This window comes from Lingula anatina, chromosome 7, assembly GCF_051362555.1.
Source record: "Lingula anatina isolate TDL-2025a chromosome 7, LinAna3.0, whole genome shotgun sequence".
Lineage (NCBI taxonomy): Eukaryota > Metazoa > Brachiopoda > Lingulata > Lingulida > Lingulidae > Lingula > Lingula anatina.
In genome coordinates, this window is record NC_141773.1 from 1,888,153 (window position 1) to 1,911,283 (window position 23,131).

General features: G+C 36.4%; 1 protein-coding gene across 1 annotated transcript; it reads left to right on the plus strand.

Annotated features, from left to right (window-relative positions):
• The first annotated feature begins 1,358 nt into the window (after positions 1–1,358).
• Positions 1,359–6,653, plus strand: LOC106177848 (uncharacterized). The gene is made up of 5 exons (XM_013560754.2): positions 1,359–1,444; positions 2,794–2,916; positions 5,547–5,641; positions 6,014–6,127; positions 6,413–6,653. The coding sequence occupies exons 2-5, from the start codon at positions 2,797–2,799 to the stop codon at positions 6,432–6,434; spliced, it is 351 nt and encodes a 116-aa protein (XP_013416208.2). The 5' UTR covers positions 1,359–1,444; positions 2,794–2,796; the 3' UTR covers positions 6,435–6,653.
• The last annotated feature ends 16,478 nt before the right edge of the window (positions 6,654–23,131 follow it).

Here is a 23,131-nt window from a genome sequence, read left to right on the forward strand (position 1 = left end):
CAGACAACTGTCTTGCTGGAATGCTGATTTCACTGATACTCATCAAATATGTCTTTATCGTGTACATTTCAAAAGGCTTCGAGGATGTTTATTTCTCATCCCAGCATCCATCGCCAGAAAAAAATTCACACCGGAACAAATTATCATTTTGTCCATGAGATACATATATAATTGTACTTACTAAATGTGAGATGACAAAAAAGTTAAAAGCCGTCTTATAAAACATTGGCGCCCTGTTTTGTATTTGATGAAAACGTTTGGAAGTTTTGATCCTTTGCTTCACAAAGCCGCATCAGACATAAGGGCATCTCTTGATGTCGACAGAGAGTGAGCAATCATTTACGCATTCATTAAAGTGCTTGCTACCTACATCTTCCGTCTATTATCTCATCGGCTTACCGAGACACAAATTTATAAAGCATTTTTGGGGTTTGTTTCTATAAAAATTCTGCAAATGCCAGATAAGCCGTTGTCATGTCCCCGAATAGCCTATGCAAAATGTATATACAATATATGTATATTTATCAATATATTTTTAACGAGGCTGTTAGGTAAAACTTGGTTCACTACGTTCATTAGTAACTTTTTAGATATGTCTAAAGCAATTGCAGCATCAGAACAGTCACAGTACATCAGTAATTATGCATTTGATCCGAAGTTATTGTGGCGAATCAGCTGAGGATCCAAAGCAGCATTATCCAACCGTGGCAGTCTAACAATTAATTTCCCTACAGCAGTCGCCATATGCAACTTTAATATTACCAAAACGGCCACCGTGGTTTAAGACCACTTTCGAAGCAAAGAGTTTTTTTGACTGAGGATCGCGGCTACTTTGGACACGAAGCAAATGACGTACCATTATCGTTGTAGATTGTCCATTGTCAGCAGTTACACTATAAGTGAATTAATTAACCAAATATTGACCAAATACTGAGTTCATATCAGATTACAACCGAAAGATTTGATTGCTTTTTACACTAAAAAGGATCCTACCTTTGTCAGCTTGAAAAGAAACTTGATGTGACAGTCTCATAAACCGATTATCAAGCACGGTTTCTAATTTCCAATAGTTTCCTAACTAAAAAAACAGAACTTTACGTGCATATATTTAAAAAAACTCACAAACTGAAAGACGCAAACTTTGCCATCATTTTCATACAGCCACATCAAAGCTATTGCGCACAACAAACAATCAATAAAGAGCCCAAAGGCTGCCTTTCATGATGTAAAAGGACTGCTTAGTTTTCCACCGATATCACGTTCACGTGATGGTGGAAACAGCTTCATTTTGCTACTACCAGCATTTTCAAATCTCTTTGAATTGTTTCTTTGGCAAGGGTTCTGTTATGGATATAAGTGAATGCTTGTTACTCGCTTCCATCATTCTGTTCCTCGGAACACGTAGAGCAAAGACGAGACCATTGCAGTGCATTTGAGTGAACGTGTAAGTATCATTCCTCTTGCATTATAGCTTAAGCCTAGGTAACATTTGCCATCGTCCTTACGGTACATGTTTGCTGTCGGTGACACTCTTTCAGCACGATGACAGTGCTGAAGCAGGTGATCTCCATGCGAAATTGTGCTGATTCACGACCTCCGTGGCTTCTACGATTTTCAAGCTTAAACTTTTGACAAATTTTGAAAAACCTAAGCCCGAAGACTGTGGCAATATCGGTCGCAGATGGCATTGCAGAGTTTCCTTGCACCTGTCATATCAGCTTTTTAGTGCAGAATGATTTTAACCATTACAGTTATATTTATAGAAACTTACACCCCATTTCCATAGATTTTTAGATCGATCTATCCCTGTGGGGAGTCTCACTAGATTACTGTCATCTTGGCCTGCTTAAGCGTCTGTCCCGCCTACTAAAAGCTGTAAAGGGATAATTAACTATGGTGTCCGCTCGGCTGACTGCAATTTAGCGTGAACCCCCAGGGAGTTAGGTCGATCTAAAACTTAATCTTTAGATCGATCTAAATCTCTGGGAAAGCACCCTAAGTTTGTATGTTTCAGATTACACGTGTCTGTCATTGTGGTCACCTCGCCAGTGGCCATAACCGTTCGACACATTTGTTCGCACTATACTAATAAGATTTTCTACTTATGATTTGCGAGGAGATGTATTATTTGGCACAACGGCTTGCTCACTTCGAAAATCAGCATGTCCGGCTTATTTTTAACTGGTAGACTTATTTTTGTCTAATTTTCATAAGCGTATGTGGTGTTTTGCTATTCTGTGTCGTTAAATATATTTATCCTAAAGGCTTTTATGTAAGCAGTTGTAACATATAAAAGTTGTATCAAAATTAAAAAAAGTTATTTTGTTTTCTGTTAAAGGTATTCTTTTTTTTTTTTTTTTTTTTTTTTTTGAACAATTTAGTCTTTTAATTGCTACCGTATACGTGCTATCCTTCTGATGGAGTCATTAGTTTGGTAATATGCTCATTATGTCCGTTATATTTAAAACCAGAGGACAGGCCTCATTTCCATTCTGTTATTTTACTGATGTATTTCTTGTATAGAATATCTGTTCCTGATAAAATTGAAGCAGTTGTTTTTGCAACAGTTTCTTTGTTTAATGTGTCTATATTGGCCTTAAACGGCACCTACGTACGTATTAAGTTGCAATATAAATCTGTTATAAGTCCATGGTCCCTCATTGTGCCCAGTATTCGTAACCATGCGAGAGGTATGTCAAGTGTAAAAAACAAGTGCCCTGCAATTATCGCGACAATAAGCATGCAATGCTATCTTATAAATAATGCAGATTATATTTACCTTAAAAATTTCAGAAAATGACTGGAACTCTAGCTGCCATATTGGTGGTAGCCTGTGTTATGGCTGCTATCATACAGGAAGCCGAGGCAGCCTGTTGTCGTAAAGATAGAGGATGGTATTGCGCAGACTGCACGAAGGTGGGCATATAGTTTTTTGTTTGCTTTTTATTGTTACCACCGTTGAACTTATTGTGCGTTACTTCAGATAGTAATGTGGATGTAAGGTCTTGATGTACAGGACTGTACCTTAGGTTAAAAATTGACTAATGATACACTGTCAGGCTACCAAATTGTTTCATGCCAAATATCACCTGTCTGTCCACATATTTTTTACATTTTGGTTCTATAGGCACATCTTTGCACCACGTTACGGTTAATCGGTTCGTTTAAAAGAGTATTCAAAGGCCTGAAAGGCAAAGCCGTGGAAAGATTTACTTTGAAGCAGCCCGCAAACTGCAAAACGAGCAAGATAATTCTTAACATATAAGCGTGGCTTGTACTACTGAACGAGGTGTAAAATTTGCCCCGTCCCTTACACACAGCGCAATAAAAAATCAATATGTTATACCTCTTGTGAAATTCTCGTTTTTTGTTTGACCAGTAGCAATTAATGTTTTATTATATATGTCACTCCTGTGCTTTACTTCAGTGCATATTTTAATAAAAGTGCATATTTTAAAACAACATACCGTTAAAGCTTCAATGGCCCTGATTCATTTTACACTGTCAAAGGAAATTTCCAAGATAATTATTTAGTTTTTTTGCTTAGTGTGTATTGTTGATAATATCTATGCAAAGAGGCATCATTATGAATATTTATTATATTTAGCAGATGAGAGAATACTGTAAACGAAATGGCTGCACTTGAGAGTGTTTTTCCGAGTACTGGCGAATTTGTCAAAAGTAACCTCCATGGTCAAGATTCGTACCAAAGAGCAGATCAAGTATAACTGCAGTATTTTAAGATATCTTTGAGGCTATACCTTAGGTTCTAGATCTCGGTATTGCCAGCTCGATCTTGAAACCACGGCTAGTGCGTAGAACAAAATACTCGGCCGTGCTGTATTCGATATACAAACACGTCATGTTCGAGTGCGTTCCACGGTCTGTTGCACTCCCGTCACTCACTAGTGTAGCAGCCTGCGGCTCGACAATACACTCGTAATATTTCACGTACAGCTCGGCCACTCCTATTCAGGCCTACCCAACTACCAGACTCGGCACCGTATGATCCTGAATTCACCGGTAGATCAGACCACACTACCCGTTTTCAAGGTGTGTGTCAGATCGCATTACACAGTATCATACCCTGAACAAATTTTGAGTGGTGATGCAATAATTTTCAACCCCGCTGAGGATCGTCACTATCACATCGCGTACTAGGCAAGAGCGGTGTCGCGTCTGATACTGTGAAATGCGTACTGATACACACCTTGAAAACGGGTAGTGTGGTCCAATTTACCGGTGAATTCTGGATCATTCGGTGCCGAGTCTGGTAGTTGGGTAGGCTTGCTATTGTATCTATCACATAACCCACATCAGCAATACGGCAATACTGCACTGTAAAATTGTGTTGATTTTGTGTTAATCAAAATTACAGAAATAATGTGAAAAAAGTAAGCTTTCCATCAGACACGGACTAAACAGGATTTAAGAGCCCCTCCACTTTCTCATCATCTCTCCTTAAACAGTACAGAACATTCTAATCCCAATACATGTCACGTGAGCCGCGTTCTCCAATCCAGAGGATGCTATGCAAAATACTTAACTTTGATTTTTTTAATGTTGTCATTTTCTCCATTAGTTGTTCAACAATTAAGTCTTTGTGAAAAAATTCCTTTAGAAGTAGAATGAAATCATTCGTTAATGACTGTTTTTCTTTGTCATTTCACACTTTGAAGTATGGGGTGACACTTTTTTGGTAGGGATGTTTATATATTCAAAGCTATTTTAAACATTTATTTTTATGTTTATATGAAGATGGGATTGAAACTAATAAAAAGAAAATAGAAATTAAAAGAGACATAAATTTACCAAAGTGATCTTTTAAATAAGAAGCAGAGGTTTTTTAATTTCTCATTATGCCTTCAGAATTGTTGTTTTTCTTTCCGCCTTCGTTGAATTTACCCACTTTGTCATAGTAATGTATTGGGACTTCCTTGTTGTTTCACGTTATTCAGCTACATGTAATAAGAGCATCATTTTACAACCTATCCTTTGTAATACGGATTCCAACTTGTTCGCATTAAGTACTCCTATACTTTACAGCCATCACTTCACTGGTTTACAATATTTAACTAGAAAAGCTCTCAGAGAGCGCACACCTCCGCCAAGGCAGCAAAGTCTTCATCCAATGCCGTTTCACCCCTAATTTTCGATATTTTATTATTGATTATTGATTGATTATTGATCTGGATCATCACCAAAAACTACTCATCTGTTCCTTGGCCCACTTCTGACAGTTCCTGAAAATTTCATCAAAATCGATCCATAACTTTTTGAGTTATGTTGATGACAGACAGGCAGAAAGACAAACAGAGGTGAAAACATAACCTCCTTGGCGGAGGTAAAAATATTGTACAAACAAAACTTAAGTCCAGGTTCTCCTTGAGGACACTGGCTTTGAGAGCATACATGAGCTTGCCAGTGTCATGGAGAACCGTAGGGTAGAAATCTATTTATGCTGTTGGTTAATTAATGAAGTTGACGGTCGACTGCGACCGATATGATTGATACTGACTGATTGAATATTGTAATTTTTCTTCCAGGCGACTCCATATTGCGGATATGGGAGTTGCAATATTTTTGGCTGCGCTTGCAAAGACGGTTGTCGCAAGAGCTGCAATCCCACATACCAGTATGAGTATGTATTCAAGATATCAAAGTCCGTGTTATATTCTTCTCTTTCCTCGGTTGGTTTATTGTAGTACGGCCCCGTTTGAGAGTAAAACAAAAAGTAATACTTTCCGTGCCGACAACTGGCCGATCACTGAGCATTCATTCTGAAACGAAAGCGATGCTTGTGCTTCCTTTCCTCCACCACAGCGATGCCAGTTCATGGTCACACAATAGACGCAGAAAGGACGCCGTCCAGTGTAAAGGGGGGTTTAATGAATTTTGAATTAATAAAAACAGCGATGGTAACAGCAACATATGGATGTCTAGAGGTAATATAATCAAGATACGGTGCATGTAATGGACTAAATAATTTACGCAAATATTTAAATCCTTTCAGACGGTTTCTCCTTGATCCGGTCGGATGTAAGTGTTCGAAGAAACGCTCAATGTCGGATGGAGGCGGTGGCGTTATTGATCTTATGGACGCAGTCAGTGATTTTAATACAGACAAGTATGAAGTAGAAACTGTAAATACATGTATATATAAGACACATTAGACACTTTGTTATTTATTTATTTATTTATTTATTTATTGTTGTTGTTGTTGTTGCTGTTGGCTATAACCACAGCAGAAGTACACATCAATATGCATGTGCGTGGTCATTAAAAAGTATTTTATTCATATTGTAAAAGATTTTGTTTCTGTTGTCATGGTTAATTTCATGAATATGAACATGTTCTTATCCTGCGGTTTACGTTATTACCAAAATGAATATGTATATAAATTATTTTTCAGAGGTGATTACATGCATAATTGATTTTGGAGAATTTGACCTGGATCTGAAAAAAGCAATTGAATGACAGTAGTCACAGCATTTAGATGAAATCTGGCTATAGCTTGCTCGTACGACACATCTTATTATCAGCTTTAAATAAAAAAAAATATGCAATTGGTTAATCTGCCATTGTCGCTAAATTTCGATTGTTGAATAACTGCTTTCTTCTCTTTTGCTCATTTCTGTAAAACTATTTCCTTATGGAATAAAGCGCTAGCTCAAATTTTGGAATGGGCTTTAGTATAGTGCAATTTAAAAAGGAATATGAAGATCGATCGGGTAAGTGATGTTAATGCCACTGTTTTGTGGGACAAAATGAGCATCTATACACTGCGACACCAGGCGCAGTCAAAGGGTATTTTGTTTGCATCCTGCATATTCGATTAACTTTAAGTAGTAAAAACAAACTACTAAATCTAGAGAACTGCATGAAAAAAAAAAACACCTACTTCCATAACAGAGACTGCCATTGTACAACTACTGGTGAATTAAAAATCATTATTAAAGATTAAATTTCCTCAGTTGATAAGAACTAAATATAAATAAATTTCAATAAATGCAACGGTGAAATACATGCGGAAAGGCAACGGAAATATATCAAGAGAAAAACAGAAAAGAAATTGAAATGAAAATCTAGAAGAAACTTTGCCTACCTGAAAAAGACATATACAATATAGGTGAGACACACCCTGCCACAAACATGGTTTATCTCGGGACTAAGAGAGCAAACAATGAAATAAATACGGAAAGTTTAAAGAAAATAAAAAGAGTGAAACAACTGAGTAAAAAACTATAAAGGAATAGAATTTTTCATCTAGAAGAAACTAAAATACGATGTATTATTTCAAGACAGCAGTGAGAAACCAGTCCCAGTACAAACGTGGCACACGTACAACTCATCTCCGGGCCAGTTGATCGAGCGCACGAGAGAAAAAGAGATTTCGGAATCACATGAACGAAACACAGTTGCACGGCAAATACAGTCAAGATCTACACACCACTAACGCATTCAGTAATGCTTTCGAGTGAAAAGATTTCAGGCGAAGACAAGTCGAATAAGATAAGATGACAGTGACAACACACCACTAATGTATTATGCTTCTATTTGCTACAGTAGTACTGACTACACACTTCTAAAATGATATTATTGCGACTGTTGAACTCTATTTTTGTTTGACATTTCTGCTGAGGCAATTTGCCAACGCAATCATAATCGTCAGTGAAAGCTATTTATTTCCTTTAAATCGTCTTCGACCCGTGAAACTGAAGCTTTCAAAACAGAGTCGTGATCTCTTTTCATATTACTTTCTTTAGTTTATAGATATAGTTCCTCAAGAAGTGACAGATCATTATCGTCCAATAAACCGAGGGTTTTGTGAAGTAATGTTTTAAAGTTAACTGTTAACCAGGTGCACGTGTTGGTAATGCATATGTCCTAATTATGTGGAGAATAAAAAAGATTTTTTTTTCAAATAATTACTGGCTGTCAGTTTTTAGAAAGCTTCTGTGACTTTTGTTTAGGATAACTTTGGCGCTTAATTATTATAGTGGTTGCAAAAACCCATTCAGTCATTCATACGTTTTTAAAAAACCATGCCGTTTTGCATCACGCTTTCTTTTATTTTGGCTTTTGGTAAATAAATATTCTGTCAAACGAACCGTTTTTCCATATTTCATGTCAGATCGATGATAACGATTCTGCATTAGGCAAAAAAGGTTAAGGACTTTCACATCAAAGTTCTATTTTTTCAGTAGTCCGACTGACTATGGTACTAGCCCTGAATCATTTTGTGAGATTAATTATACAAAATTCAAATCCGGACAAGATCTTTATTGCATACAGAAATGGTTTCACAGAATAAGGCAGAAGAGCGCGTAGAGAGAAGCTATGGGAAATACAGACTCGTTACAATAAATTAGATCAAGGTTTTAAGGAAAATCTGAATATAATGCAAAATAATGAGGATTGTACGCATCTGGTTTTCAGCAATTCCAGACCAATTTAATCATCCGTATCCATGCCCGCATCACGTCTTACTTTGGAGATTGCTCTAGTGTCTGAAACAGAGTTGATTTATGAAATGAACATGAATGCCTGGGTATCGTAGACGAACATTTACCTAGATATTTTATGAATTTAATTTGCAATGGTTTACAATCATGGCCCTGAGGAAGATAAACTTGAATTAACCTGAATTGCGGTTTAGCATAATTTGATTATAATTAAATTGGACGGAAGCTAAAAAGACGTACAAGCATAATGTTAGGAGATAACAATTAAGACCGATCATGTTTTTTTTTCTTGAGCAATGCGAAAATTGCCAATGTCCCATAAATAGCGTTTTCCTTTTTTTTCAATTTTCTATGAAGCTGATAACAGCTGCAAGTTTCATTCAGGGAATATAACAAATAAGATGTAATATGAAATACAAATTTTAGAAGTAGAAATGCAAAATTCAGTATGTCAAAAATGAGACACGCTTTATTCTTACATTCCCTCCTTACCTGTATCCAGATCTTTGCATCATATCTCTGGATCAGTACCGGCGTCTTCAGCGTCCCACACTGACCGTTTGTTTGTACACGTGCACTTGGTTGGTACCCCTACCCCCGTGAGGAGAAAAGGTCTGAAATATGCAAATTTATGTGTGTAAGTTATCATTCCAGGGTTTTATTTGAGTCGGCGACAACAATGTCGAGTGAAGTCAGGGCTTCGTATCTCGAAATGTTCGCTATGTTGCGAACGTGCGCAAGTGTCTCGATTCCATAACCGATTCTATTTCGAGATACGGGCCATGGAATCGAGACGCTTGCGCACGTGCGCAACATAGCGAACCTTTCGAGATACGGAGCCCAGGAAAACAAAACAAAATTCGCGTACAATTTACTATTATATGTGGGGCGCAGGTTTGGATAAATAATTTGTCTCAATCTTTGTTGTTTTGGAGAAAGAAAAGGAAGTAAGAATCTATTGAAGTGCGGGGTCTTGCTGGGCTCCCCCCGTTGTCAATCAACGCTTATATCAATTGAGTTATGCTCAAAATGTTAAAACATTGAAATGCAAGAGCAAAATCAATGTTAACGTGAAAGTTGGATTGTCGATTGAAAAGAATAGTGATGGAAGAGAGCAGCATGAAATTTGGAAAACAGCATAAAACAGCATAAGTCCATAGAATACGTACATAAAATTACTTAATTGTCTGCCGCAGTCACGTCGACACCCTCCAGCACAGGCACAGCCGAAAATGTTACATCCGCCGTATCCGCAATATGGAGTTCCCTAAAGACAAAAGTAACACATCTATTTACATAAACATGTTAAACTAAACAGCGCAAAATGAAGTCCATTCGTTTTATTTCTCATGTAGAGAGCAATCAAAAATCGATGTTTTTGCAAGTAAAGGCCTTTTTATTAATTAATTAATTTATTTTTTGGCCACGTCAGTAACGTAGCGTTGTACTTTAGCCTTGTGTATGTTGACAAGGAGCTGAATATGTTACAAAGTTGAGTTTCACATTCTGTCAGAAAAAAAATGCAAAAGTTTACTTAAAAATTTAATGTAAATTTAATTTCTGAAAAGTTTATGGTTTAATTGCCTATTAGTATGACACGTTATGCTCGATAAGAAGTATTGTTACGTCTGGTTTGAAAACGCACACTGTTACTGTTGCCGACAGTGTCGTCGGCAATTTTTGTTTCATTTGTTTGTGTTGTTTGTGTTGTTTGTGTTGTTGTTTTTGTATATGCAACAGTTACTTTCTTTAGAGTGAAAATATACACCAGGTCGCTTCTACACATGTAAAAGGCCTATTCATTCACAACAGATAGTGTAACCTGTATTATTAATCAATAATTTTCATTCAAATGATAAAAAAACTAAGTAATACATAAAGTCAGACTAAATTACCCACCTCGGTGCAGTCTGCGCAGAACGTATGGACCACTTTTCTACAACAAACAGATTCAGTTTCTTCAATCAGAGTGGATGTTAAAAACATTCCCAATAGAAAGCCAGCCAAAGCTCCTACCATCTTCTGAAATTTAAAACGAAAAATAATGTCATAGTCAGAGCTTTAGAGCACAGATTATGGTATGATCACTACGGTAATCTTAAAAAAAAATTTGGACATAAACTTTGAGTAGACAAAGGAACTCGAGAAGTGGTGCATGGCGACAACGTGCTTTGACCTGTCAAGCAGCAAAGGATGAGTGCGAATAAGGGGGTAAAAGTGCCCACCTTTGTACATGAAAAATAAATCGTGAATAAATGGGAAAAAATGATGCCAAATTGTAGTTTGGGTCTTATACTTATATGATCCAATTAAAAAAATTTTTTTGGAATTTTGAAACTAAAAAATTAAGGTCAAAATGACCTTGTCATATCTTCATGAAAATGTGTTTTAGGGGGGTTCTGAAGAACAATGCTACATATCTATAGTAATAGTAAGGTGACAACTGTGAAATTTTGCAATTGGGTACAGAAGGTGCCCATGTAAAAAAGAAAGACAATAAGTGGCCAATCATTGTTTGTGATCAATATTTTGATTGCTTTATTCTTACATGTAGTGCTGATTGAAAGGAGAATCTCACAGTGACTTGAGGATAAAAGATGTTCATTTTTTATATGAGCCCCTGCCTCACACAAGCTAATTTTTCACGGTTGAAAAGACATGAATATAAGGTGAGACATATGTGAAAATCAGCTTGTCTGAGGGTTGGGCTTGATATGTACTCAAACTAAATAGGGACATTTTCAGTCCATCTGCTAGCAGTTGGCCATGTTTATTCCTGCCATGATTTAGCTGCTATATGCTTACATAGGATGTACATGTAATGCATGCTATATAAAAAAAGGAAAATGTGGATAGGAAATAGAGTCCAAATACAGTAAGTATATCTTATTTCCATTCTTATTTCTTAGGATTAAGAAAGATTAAATGGAAAATGTGGTTCAGACATTCAAAGTGATATTAATTATCATAATAGCAGATGTGCAAATGGTGGCTCCTACTTTATATAGAGACCCATGCTGTAATAGACCTCTGCACATAAGGGTGGCTTGACCCAACCCTCTGTAATGGGCATGAAAGTACATTTTGTACAACCAAAATTGTTGTGTAAATATCCCCTTTTACGTCTATTTTGCATAAAAAGTCAAATAAAAGGCTCCATCACACACACCCTAGTTTTGTTACTTATGACCTAATTTTCTACACCAGCACTATTCATAATCTAGCCACCAGTACACATTATGGATTCAGACCTTCCATAGAAAAACTAGACCTATCAGTGGCTGGTACTTGCAGTGTATTTTCATTCAGTTTTTACTTTCATCTTATCGTTATTTTGGTACTCTTTATACCTTGTTTATTTTATGGTTAATGGAAACATTCCAAATAGCTGTTTAGAGTGCTTTTACACATGATTTTTTGTTGTTACTATAACAGCCTTTTTCTTTTAGCATTTTTTACTATTCCTTAGAGCCTTGTACAAAATGTGTATTGGTTAACAATGCAATTATTTAGACCAACAAATGCTGGTCTGTGAGAAAAGGTATATAAAATTAATAAATACACTGAAACAAGTTTTCCTAGTTACAAGACTTTTATACAATAAAGTGAAATCAGTGATGGCTTCTGTGAGAAAATACCTTAATACACCACCACCCCTCCCTCTCTTCTCTAGGATTAAAAAAAAACATTTCTTTCATATTTGCTTGTGCCACACCACAAATGTTTAACATGGAACTCTTTTCTACACCACAAGACAAGTTTCATTAGAAAAAAATCATTTATGTAATATATATGCTGAAACAAGTTGCTCTGATTCATACTATATATATGATTCATACTCTGATAGACTGCATACAACAGGTAAATCCGGCTAATACCCCCCCCCCCCCACATATAACTCATTAAAAATACTAAGTTACGATGCCTCAAACCAAATAATATTTTTCCATGCAACAAATATATGCATAAACTTTATAATAGCAAATTATTTTAAAATTTTGACGATGGGCACTTTGCCAATGGTTATCAGCACTCACCCTTTCAATGACGAGTGCAAGTCCATGGGTTTCTATTCATTGATTTATTTCAATCTGCTTTTCTTAACATTTATGTTGTTATTGGTAACACTATTTAAATGTATACACGTTATAAAAAAGTCAATTGATTAAGTGTGATATTCAATTCTAAAAATTCGATAATGATTTTAATGTAATGGTAATTTAAATGATTTAAAAATCCGCAATGTGAATGTAAGACTGCATTCCCATAGATTCAAATCGATCCATCTAGATCGACCTAACTCAACGGGGGTTCACGCTTAATAGCGGTCAGCCAAACGTGCACGGTAGTTAATTACCTCCTTACAGCTTTTAGTAGGCGGGGCAGACATTTAAGCCGGCTAAGCTGTCAGTATTCTAGTGAGCCTGCCCACAGGGATAGATCGATCTAAAATCTGTGAAAATGGGGTCTTAGAAAAGACACGGGAACAATAGAGTTCTTCAACATCATGACGGGTGTCAGACAGGGGTGCATTTTATCGCCTTTTTTATTCCTGATGGTGGTTGATTTTGTGATGAGAGAGGCTACAGAAGAAGATGGAACCGGTGAGAATTGGGTAAATGGTAGTGAACTGAATGATCTAGACTTTGCAGATGACATCGCCTTGCTGGCGAAGGATGAAAATGGCCTACAACAACTAACGTCTAATATGGAAATAGCAGCTCGCAAATTTGGACTGAAAATTAGCAGTGAAAAGACCAAAGTGATGTACGTGGGAGCTAGAAACATTACACCAATAAATGCTGGGACTGAACCAGTTGAGGAAGTAACGCGATTCACATGCTTAGGAAGCCTGATAACCATGAATGGTGATGCTGAAATGGATGTCAAAAGCAGAGTCGGTAAAGGAGCTAGAGTGTTTAGAAGAATGAACAATATCTGGAAATCGACATCAATGAGCACACAGTTGAAGATATGCCTTTATAACGCATGAAAAAGCACTGTGAATGTGGACAGAAGACTGGATGTTTTTTATCAGAGGTGCCTACGTCGAATAATGAGAGACCATATCACCAACGAAGAAGTGCTTAGGAAGGCAATGTCAAGACCATTGCATGAAACAGTCACCATTCATCGGATAAAATTGGCAGGACACTTCATTCGACTACCAGCTGAGGGGCATGCAAAAACTGTTATGACTTGGGTACCACCGGGAGGCAAGCGCAAACGAGGTAGACCGAGGATATATGCTGGAGGAGAACCTTCCAGAATGATCTGCAACGAGGGAACATCGGGTGGGAGGAGATAGAGAGGGCCGCTGCCGACCGAACAAGTTGGAAAAAGTTTGCCGCCCAATGTCCTACGTTGAACAGGAGGACCTCAGACTATAAATAGGCATATAGTTCTGAATAATGTCAATTTTTTTTGGGTTTGGAAATGAACAATCTTATAAATTCAATCTCACAATTATTGCAAATATGCTGCAAATTTACAAAAAGTTCTTGAAAATATGCCGAAACCTCTGACTAACTGTTGTTGTTGTTGTTTTGAGAAGCCTACCTCAAAAAGTTATGGATGTATTTTAGTTACCTGAATAGGTCCGAAATAGGATAATCTATGCGTGATTAGATTTTGGTGATGACTTATCGTAAATTATTAATTACTTGTCTTTGCAGAGGTCATCAGATTTGGTGTATATGAACATGAAGATGCCTTATTGAACTACACTGAAAATCAAACCACAAGCACCCAAAAGATCAAATATTGTTTTTCTTACAACCTTCAATGTTAATTTTAACTTGGTATGAAATCTAGTCTGACCGGAATCTGTTGACCCCCACATTATCAATCATTTACTATTTTTTGTGAATACCCTTTTTTTTTTTTGTGAATGCAGCTGAATACCGATTCCTTGTAAAACATTTCCTGCACGAAAATGCAGTAGTATCGAAGTAGCAAAAAAGCATTAACGCAGTAATGGTGTGGAGCATATTTGCAGTAGAAATGCAGCATAGCCTACTGCAATTCTACTCCAAAAAGTACATAGGTTTGTACAGAGAGGAGCATTAATGCAGTAGATTAGCAGCATGATAGAAGCATGTTTCAAATATGCTAATTAGCTCCCAAATCGAAGCAGATTTGAAGCATGTTTGCAGTATGTTTGCAGTAGTCTACTGCGGTTTGCATTATGATTGCAGTAGTCTACTGCGCTGGAGTATCTACTGCGTTTTCTTGCGGAAATTTAAATCCTGGAAGAAACTTTTTTGGTCCCGACAGCAATAAATGTTTGAGATTTTATTTGGATCAAGCCAAGGTCGCTGGCATATACGAAATAAAATTGTCCGAAGATAATTCTCCAATTTTGAGATAGTGCCCTTTAACACTTGCGCAGCTTATGACCTTACTACTCTGATTCATTATCATCAGCCAGAAGGTTCCCCAGCAGGCAAACGACATTGATTTCACGTTGATTCAACGTTGATTCACCAAAATTAACGTTGATTCAACGGTGAATCAGTGTCGTTTGTCTGCTAGGTTCGGTTCGGACCGCTGTGGCCCTCCACTAAACTCTATCCTGCGCCAGTCTGTAAGCATCCACAAAGTTTATTCTGTCCAAACTACTCTGATTACAATGCCTCAAACAAAATACAGGGTATGTAACCGCCCTATGGTTCGTGTAATAATAATTGAAATATGTATTAAGTGATATTTACTTACTATTGTGCTCTAGTGATGTATAGAAAATAAAAATATGCACCGACTTCGAAAGACTATCGACTATGTAATGCTAACATATATCTGAATACCAAATTGTTTAAATGAGCAGAATATGACCAGTAACAATTCAATCCGAAGTTAAATTAAATCTGACAGGTGTTGTATAGTAGTTTACGCTGTCCATACATAATGAATGATACTTACTGTTGGTAGATATATTACAAAGTGATAACCAGTAGTTTGCGGTCTTCAGTCTTGTAATGAATGAAGCAAGCGGCGACTAGTATTTAACATGAAATTCACTGTTACAAAAACAAACTGAGTGCTTTTGCAATCATCCGAGAATGAAGGTACTTTTTAAGCGATTTGTAGGTTAAAAAGCATTATTGCTTTGTCATTGCGTGCATTCTGTGGTAGACAAAAACACGTATCTTTCAAACCATGAAAGGCAGTTTTTAGGATGGTAGCGCATTTTGTATGAGACAGCTTTGATGCATAATTATTATAGCGGTTGAAAAAACCAATTCAATCATTTAGAAGCTTTGAACAGTTAGGTGGCTTTACATATTTTTTTTCTCAAAACATTGTCAATCTTTAAAGATATAGAATTAACAAACCGCTTATATTGATAAGTTTATTGATACGTATTATTATTATTATATTTATGGAAGTGTTTTCTCTGCCGACCCAGCAGAAAATGCATACGTTAGTATGTGTTCATTTATCTCTGTGTGTGTGTGTGTGTGTATGTGTGTGTGTGTGTGTGTGTGCATTAAATTGTCACTGTCGCTTGAGGCATTACGTTGGTTACAGATGCTCTGGTATAAAACGCGTTTGTATTTCCATTGGAGAATGATCTTTTCATCTTTGGGGTGCAGCAGTTTCTTCAGGGTGTTTAAAAGGTATTAAGGAGTTCATCCTATATTCATTTTATGCACACGAGAGCTTCTCAATCGGTTCTCTTGTCTGTAGCATGAAAATCGTGCCATGGCGGGCTGTTGCATTTTGCGCCGTAGCTGAGATGTACTTGGAAAACTCAACTTTGCCAGTAGTAGTTTTCTTTAGTACTTGCATATTTACCAACTGATAATCCGAAAGCAAAGTAAAAAAAAATGTTCATTTTTGTACTTTAAAGATAATGATCTGATTCACAACAACTCTATACATCTAAAGAAGATAAGCAGTTGAAGCTACATTACACGCTAGCATCTGTGTATTTTACTTTTTTTAGAATTTCTTACTCTTGCGGATTGTAGTTGGACACTGTACGTAGGACTCTATTGTGATTAGTATCTGTAACTGAAATATCAACGATTTCTTAGGAATAGATTGAAAATCCAATTGGATTTATTCTTTTAATTGCTCTCTTTTTCTCAAGACCGTGCCTCAACAATTACATGGTCGATTCTGAAATTTTACGCGTCATTCTGTAAAGCAGAAAAAGACGGAGTTCACGCAATTGGCTAACTGAGCCAGGACTTGAAAAGAAAAGGACTTTACAAAATGGAGTTTTAGCAAGAAGAGAAAGACACACGCACAAAAAATGAGCCAAAAACGGTTTCAAACACAGATGGAAACGCGCGTGGATTATAAGAACTGCAACATTGAAGAAGTGACAGATCATTATCGTCCAATAAACCGATTGTTTTGTGCAGGTATGTTTTTTTAAGTTAAGCGATTACGTCTTGGTAATGTATGTATGTATTCTAATTATGTGGAGAAAAACAAAGTTTTCCAAATAATTAATGGCTGTCAGTTTTTAGAAAGCTTCAGTGACTTTTGTTTGGGATAACTTTGATTCTTAATTATTATAGTGGTTGCAAAAACCCATTCAATCATTCGTACATTTTTAAAAAGTTATGCCGTTGTATATCATGCTTTCTTTCATTTTGGCTTTTTTCAAATAAATGTACTGTTAACTAATAGTTTGTGCAGAGAAATTCAACAAACCGTATTGCTATATTTCATGTAAGATTGATGATAACAATTCTGCACTAGGCAAAAAAGTTAGGGACTTTTACAACAAAGTTCCATTTTTTCAGTAATCCGACTGACGATGGTTCTAGCCCTGAATCTCATTGTGAGAATACTTATACAAAATTTTAATCCGGACGAAATCTTTATTTCATACAGAAATGGTTTCACAGAATAAGGCAGAAGAGCGTGTAGAGAGAAGCTATGGGAAATACAGACTCGTTACAATAAATTAGATCAAGGTTTTAAGGAAAATCTGAATATAATGCACTGAAAGCAAAATAATGAGGATTGTACGCATCTGGTTTTCAGCAATTCCAGACCAATTTAATCATCCGTATCCATGCCCGTATCACGTCTTACTTTGGAGATTGCTGTAGTGTCTGAAACAGAGTTGTTTTATGAAATGAACAGGAATGACTGGGTATCGTAGACGAACATTTTTCTAGATATTTTATGCATTTAATTTGCAATGGTTTACAACCATGGCCCTGAGGAAGATAAACTTGAATTAACCTGAATTGCGGTTTAGCATAATTCGATTATAATTATGTTGGACGGAAACTAAAAAGACGTACAAGCTTAATGTCAGGAGATAACAATTAAGACCGATCACTTTTTTTTTCTTAAGCAATGCGAAAATTGCCAATGTCCCATAAAAAGCGTTTTCCTTTTTTTCAATTTTCTGTGAAGCTGATAACAGCTGCAAGTTTCATTCAGGGAATATAACAAATAAGATGTAATAAGAAATATAAATTTTAGAAGTGGAAATGCAAAATTCAGTATGTGAAAATTGAACAGCCCCTCCTTACCTGTTACCGGCGTCTTAAGCGTCCCACACTGACCGTTTGTTTGTACACGTGCACCTGGTTGCTGCCCTTGTCCCCGTGATAAGCCAAGATCTGAAATATACAAATTTATGTAAGTTATCATTTCAGGGTTTTATCTAAGTGGGCGACAACAATGTCGAGTAAAGTCAGGAAAACAAAACCAAATTCGCGTACAATTTACTATTATATGTGGGGCACAGGTTTGGATAAATGCTTTGTGTTAATCTTTGTTGTTTTGGAGAAAGAAAAGGAAGTAAGAATCTATTAAGGGGTCCCGCTGGGCTCCCCCCCCTTCTCCCCGTTGTCAATCAGCGCTTATATCAATTGAGTTACGCTCAAAATGTTAAAACATTGAAATGTAAAAGCAAAATCAAAGTTTACGTCAAAGTTGGATTTTCAATTGAAAAGGATAATGATGGGAGAGAGCAGCATAAAATATGTAATATAGCATAAAACAGCATAAGTCCATAGAATACGTACACAAATCCACTTAATTGTCTGCCGCAGTCACGTCGACACCCTCCAGCACAGGCACAGCCGAAAATGTTACATCGGCCGTATCCACAATATGGAGTTCCCTAAAGACAAAGTAACACATCTATTTACATAAACATTTTAACATATACAGCGCAAAATGCAGTCCATTCCTTTTTTCATGTAGATTGCAATCAAAAACCGATGTTTTGGCAAGGAAGGGCCTTTTAATTTTTTTTTATTTTTGGCCACGTCAGTAACGTAGGGTTATACTTAGCCTTGTGTATGTTGACAATGAGCTGAAAATGTTGCAAAGTTGAGTTTCACATTCTGTCAGAAAAAAACTACAAAAGTTTACTCAGAAATTTTATGTACGATTTCTGAAAAGTTTATGGTTTAATTGCCAATTAATATGACACGTCTGGTTTGAAAACGCACACTGTTACTTTCTTTAGAGTGAAAATATACACCAGGTCGCTTCTACACATGTAAAAGGCCTATTCATTCACAACAGATAGTGTAACCTGTATAATTAATCAAGAATTTTTTCACTCAAAGAATAAAAAAAACAAAGTAATACATAAAGTCAGACTAAAATACCTACCTTGGTGCAGTCTGCGCAGAACAGTTTGGTCACTTTTTTACAACAAACAGATTCAGTTTCTTCAATCAGACTGGATGTTAAAAATATTGCCACCAGAAAGCTAGCCAAAGTGCCTACCATCTTCTGAAATTTAAAAAGAAAAAATAATGTCATAGTCAAAGCTTTAGAACAAAGATTATGGTATGATCAATACGGTAATCTTAAAAAATTATTGTACATAAACTTTTAGTAGACAAAGGAACTCGAGAAGCGATGCATGGCGACAACGTGCTTTGACCTGGGTTTCCATTCATTGATTTATTTCATTCTTCTTTTTGTTAACACTTATTTTGTTATTGGTAACACTATTTAACTATATATATATATATACGTTATAAAAATCAATTGATTAAGTGTGATGTATATAATTCTCAAAAATTTGATAATGATTTTAATGCAATGGTGATTTAAATGATTAAAAAATCCGCAATAGGAATGTTAGAACAGAGACGGGAACGACATAGTTCTTCTACATCATGACGGGTGTCAGACAGGGGTGCATTTTATCGCCTTTTTTATTCCTGATGGTGGTTGATTTTGTAATGAGAAAGGCTACAGAAGAAGATGGAACCGGTGTGAATTGGGTAAATGGAAGTGAACTGAATGATCTAGACTTCGCAGACGACATCGCCTTGATGGCGAAGGATGAAAATGGCCTACAACAACTAACGTCTAATCTGGAAATAGCAGCTCGCAAATTTGGACTGAAAATTAGCAGCGAAAATACCAAAGTGATGTACGTGGGAGCTAAAAACATTACACCAATAAATGTTGGGACTGAACCTGTTGAGGAAGTAACGCAATTAACATACTTATGAAGCCTGATAACCATGAATGGTGATGCTGAAATGGATTTCAAAAGCAGAGTCGGTAAATGAGCTACAGTGTTTAGAAGAATGAACAATATCTGGAAATCGACATCAATAAGCATACAGCTGAAGATACGCCTTTATAAAGCAGTGGTACTACCAACTGTACTTTATGCTAGCGAAACATGGAAAAGCACTGTGAAAGTGGACAAAACCGGATGTTATTCATCAGAGGTGCCTACGTCGAGTAATGAAGATCTCATACAGAGATCATACATCAACGAAGAAGTGCTTAGGAAGGCAAAGTCAAGATCATAAAACCATGAAACAGTCACCATTTGTCGGATAAAATTGGCAGGACTCACCACTCGACTACCAGCTTAGGGGCATGTAAAAACTGCTATGACTTAGGTACCACCGGGAGCGCAAACGAGGTAGACCGAGGATATATACCGGAGGAGAACCTTCCAGAATGATCTGCAAAGAGGGAACATCAGGTGGGAGGAGATGGAGAGGGCCGCTGCCGACTGAACAAGTTAGAAAAAGTTTGCCGCCCAATGTGGGACATTATCAACCTCTGACTAGTTTTATCGTGGACAAACAGTTTAATACAGATTCCTTGTGGAACACATCCTGGAAGAAACTATTTTGGTCCCGACATGAAAATTATGTTTGGGATTTTATTAGGATCAATTCAAGTTCCCTGGCAGATACGATACAAAATTGTCCCAAGATACCTGTACTTCTCCAACTTTAAGATAATGTCTTTTAACTCTATACGCAGCTTTAGACCTAACTACTTTGATTACAACGTCTTAAATAAAATAACGGGTACGTAACCACTCTATGGTTCGAGCAATAATAATCGAAATACGCATTAAGCGATATTTATTTACTATTGTGCTCTAGTGATGTATAGAAAATAAAAACATGCACCGACTTCGAAAGACTATCGACTACGTTATGCTAGCCTATTTCTGAATACCAATTTGTTTAAATGAGCAGGATATCACCAGTATCAATTCTATACGGGGTTAAATTAAATATGTAAGGTGTTGTATAGTAGTTTACACCGTCCATACATAATGAATGATACTTACAGTTGGTAGATATAATAGAAATGGATAACCAGTAGTTTACGGTCTTCAGTCTTCAGTCTTTTAATGAAGGAAGCAAGCAGTGACTAGTATTTAACATGAAATTCACTTCTACCCAACAAACTGAGTGTTTTTACAATCAACCAAGAATGATGGTACTTTTTAAGCGTTGTTAGCATCTGATTGGTTAATAAGCATTATTGCTTTGTCAGTGCGCGCATTCTGTGGTAGACAAACACACGTTTCTCTCAAACTATGACAGTCAGTTTTTAGGATGGTAGCGCTCTTTGTTTGAGTCAGTTTTGATGCATAATTATTATAGCGGTTGCAAAAACCAATTCAATCATTTAGAAGCTTTGAACAGTTAGGTGGCTTTACATCATTATTTTTTTCTCAAAGCATTCTCAAGAGAGAGTTAACAAACCGCATATATTGACACGTTTCTTGAAGTGTTATTATTATTAATATTATAATTATTATTATTATTATCTGTTGAATTTACACGCATCTCATCTCAGTCACATTATTATTATTATTATTATTATTATTATTATTATTATTATTATTATTATTATCCGTTGAAGTAACACGTATCTCATCTCAGTCACATTATTATTATTATTAGTAGTAGAAGTAGGAGGAGGAGGAAAGTCTCTTCTCTGCCGACCCAACATAAACTCCTGGAGCTTGCAGTTTCTGGACTAAAAGTTTAATTTCATATTTATGTATTCATTTATTCATTCATCTGATTGTGTGTGTGTGTGTGTGTGTGTGTGTGTGTGTGTTGAATTATCACTGTGGCTGAAAGCATTATCTTGAATACAGATGCTTTGGTATAAAACGCGGTTGTCTTTCCATTAGAGAATGATCTTTTGCTCTTTGTAGTGCAGTAGTTTGTTCAGGATGTTTTAAAGGTATTAAGGAGTTCATCCTATTGTATGTAGACGATCTTTTTTTGGATCTTTTGTGTGTAGCATGAACCTTGTACCATGGCCGGTGAAGAGTGCCGTAGAGTCCGGTCCTTTCAGATATAATAGAAATCGATAACCAGTAGTTTACTGTCTTCAGTCTTAGCCTTGTAATGAATGAAGCAAGCAGTAACTAGTATTTAACATGAAATTCACTTCTACCCAACAAACTGAGTGTTTTTCCAATCATCCGAGAATGATCATATTTTTTAAGTGATCTGAAGGTTAAAGAGCTTTATTGCTTTGTCAGTGCGCGCATTCTGTGGTAGACAAACCCACGTTTCTTTCAAACCATGATAGTCAGCTTTTAGGATGGTAGTGCTCTTTGTTTGAGACGGCTTTGACACATAATTACTAAAGCGATTCCAATAATAAATTCAATCATTTGGAAGCTTTAAACGGGTAGGAGGTTTTACATTATTTTTCTCAAAGCTTAGTCAATCCTACAAAGTTAACAAATTATATTGATAGGTTTATTGATAAGTTTCAAAGTATTATTATTATAATTCTTATCATTGGCTTTTATTATTATTATTATTATTATTATTGAAGTTGCACATCATATTATGTGATGGTACATAGTTAGACGTGTTAAAGTTTGGTGTCAACAAGACTACTCAAACCTCAAGTACTTGCGTAGAATTCTCGCAGTGTGTAGCAATATGGTCTTTTGAAGTTACACACACTGGACAATAGAAGTGTCACCCCTACTGAACCACTACTTTGGGGGAGATGAATGACTGTGGAATGATATGCTCCTGGTATCATTTTATTAACATCAAATTTCACAAAAGAAACGGTTCTGACTGAACAATTCAACTGCATCGATATTCTGACATTGCTTATATTCCGCCTCTTCAGGTTAATAACTTTGATTACTCTGATCCAGGGGGTGACACTTCTGTTGTTCAGTGTGTGCACACGCATCTCACCTCTGTTAGAAACGTACAAGTACCTGAATGCAAGTTCACGTATAGGTCTGTGTGATTACATTTTCTTAGTGATGACTGTACAGCCAACGCTGTGGACGTTAATGCAAGAAACGCGTATTGTACGTGAATTTTTTTTTTTTTTTTTTTTTTTTGGACATTCTGTACACACATTCTAATAGTGCATTTATGTGCATATACCTTATAAAGGTTAATATATTCCAT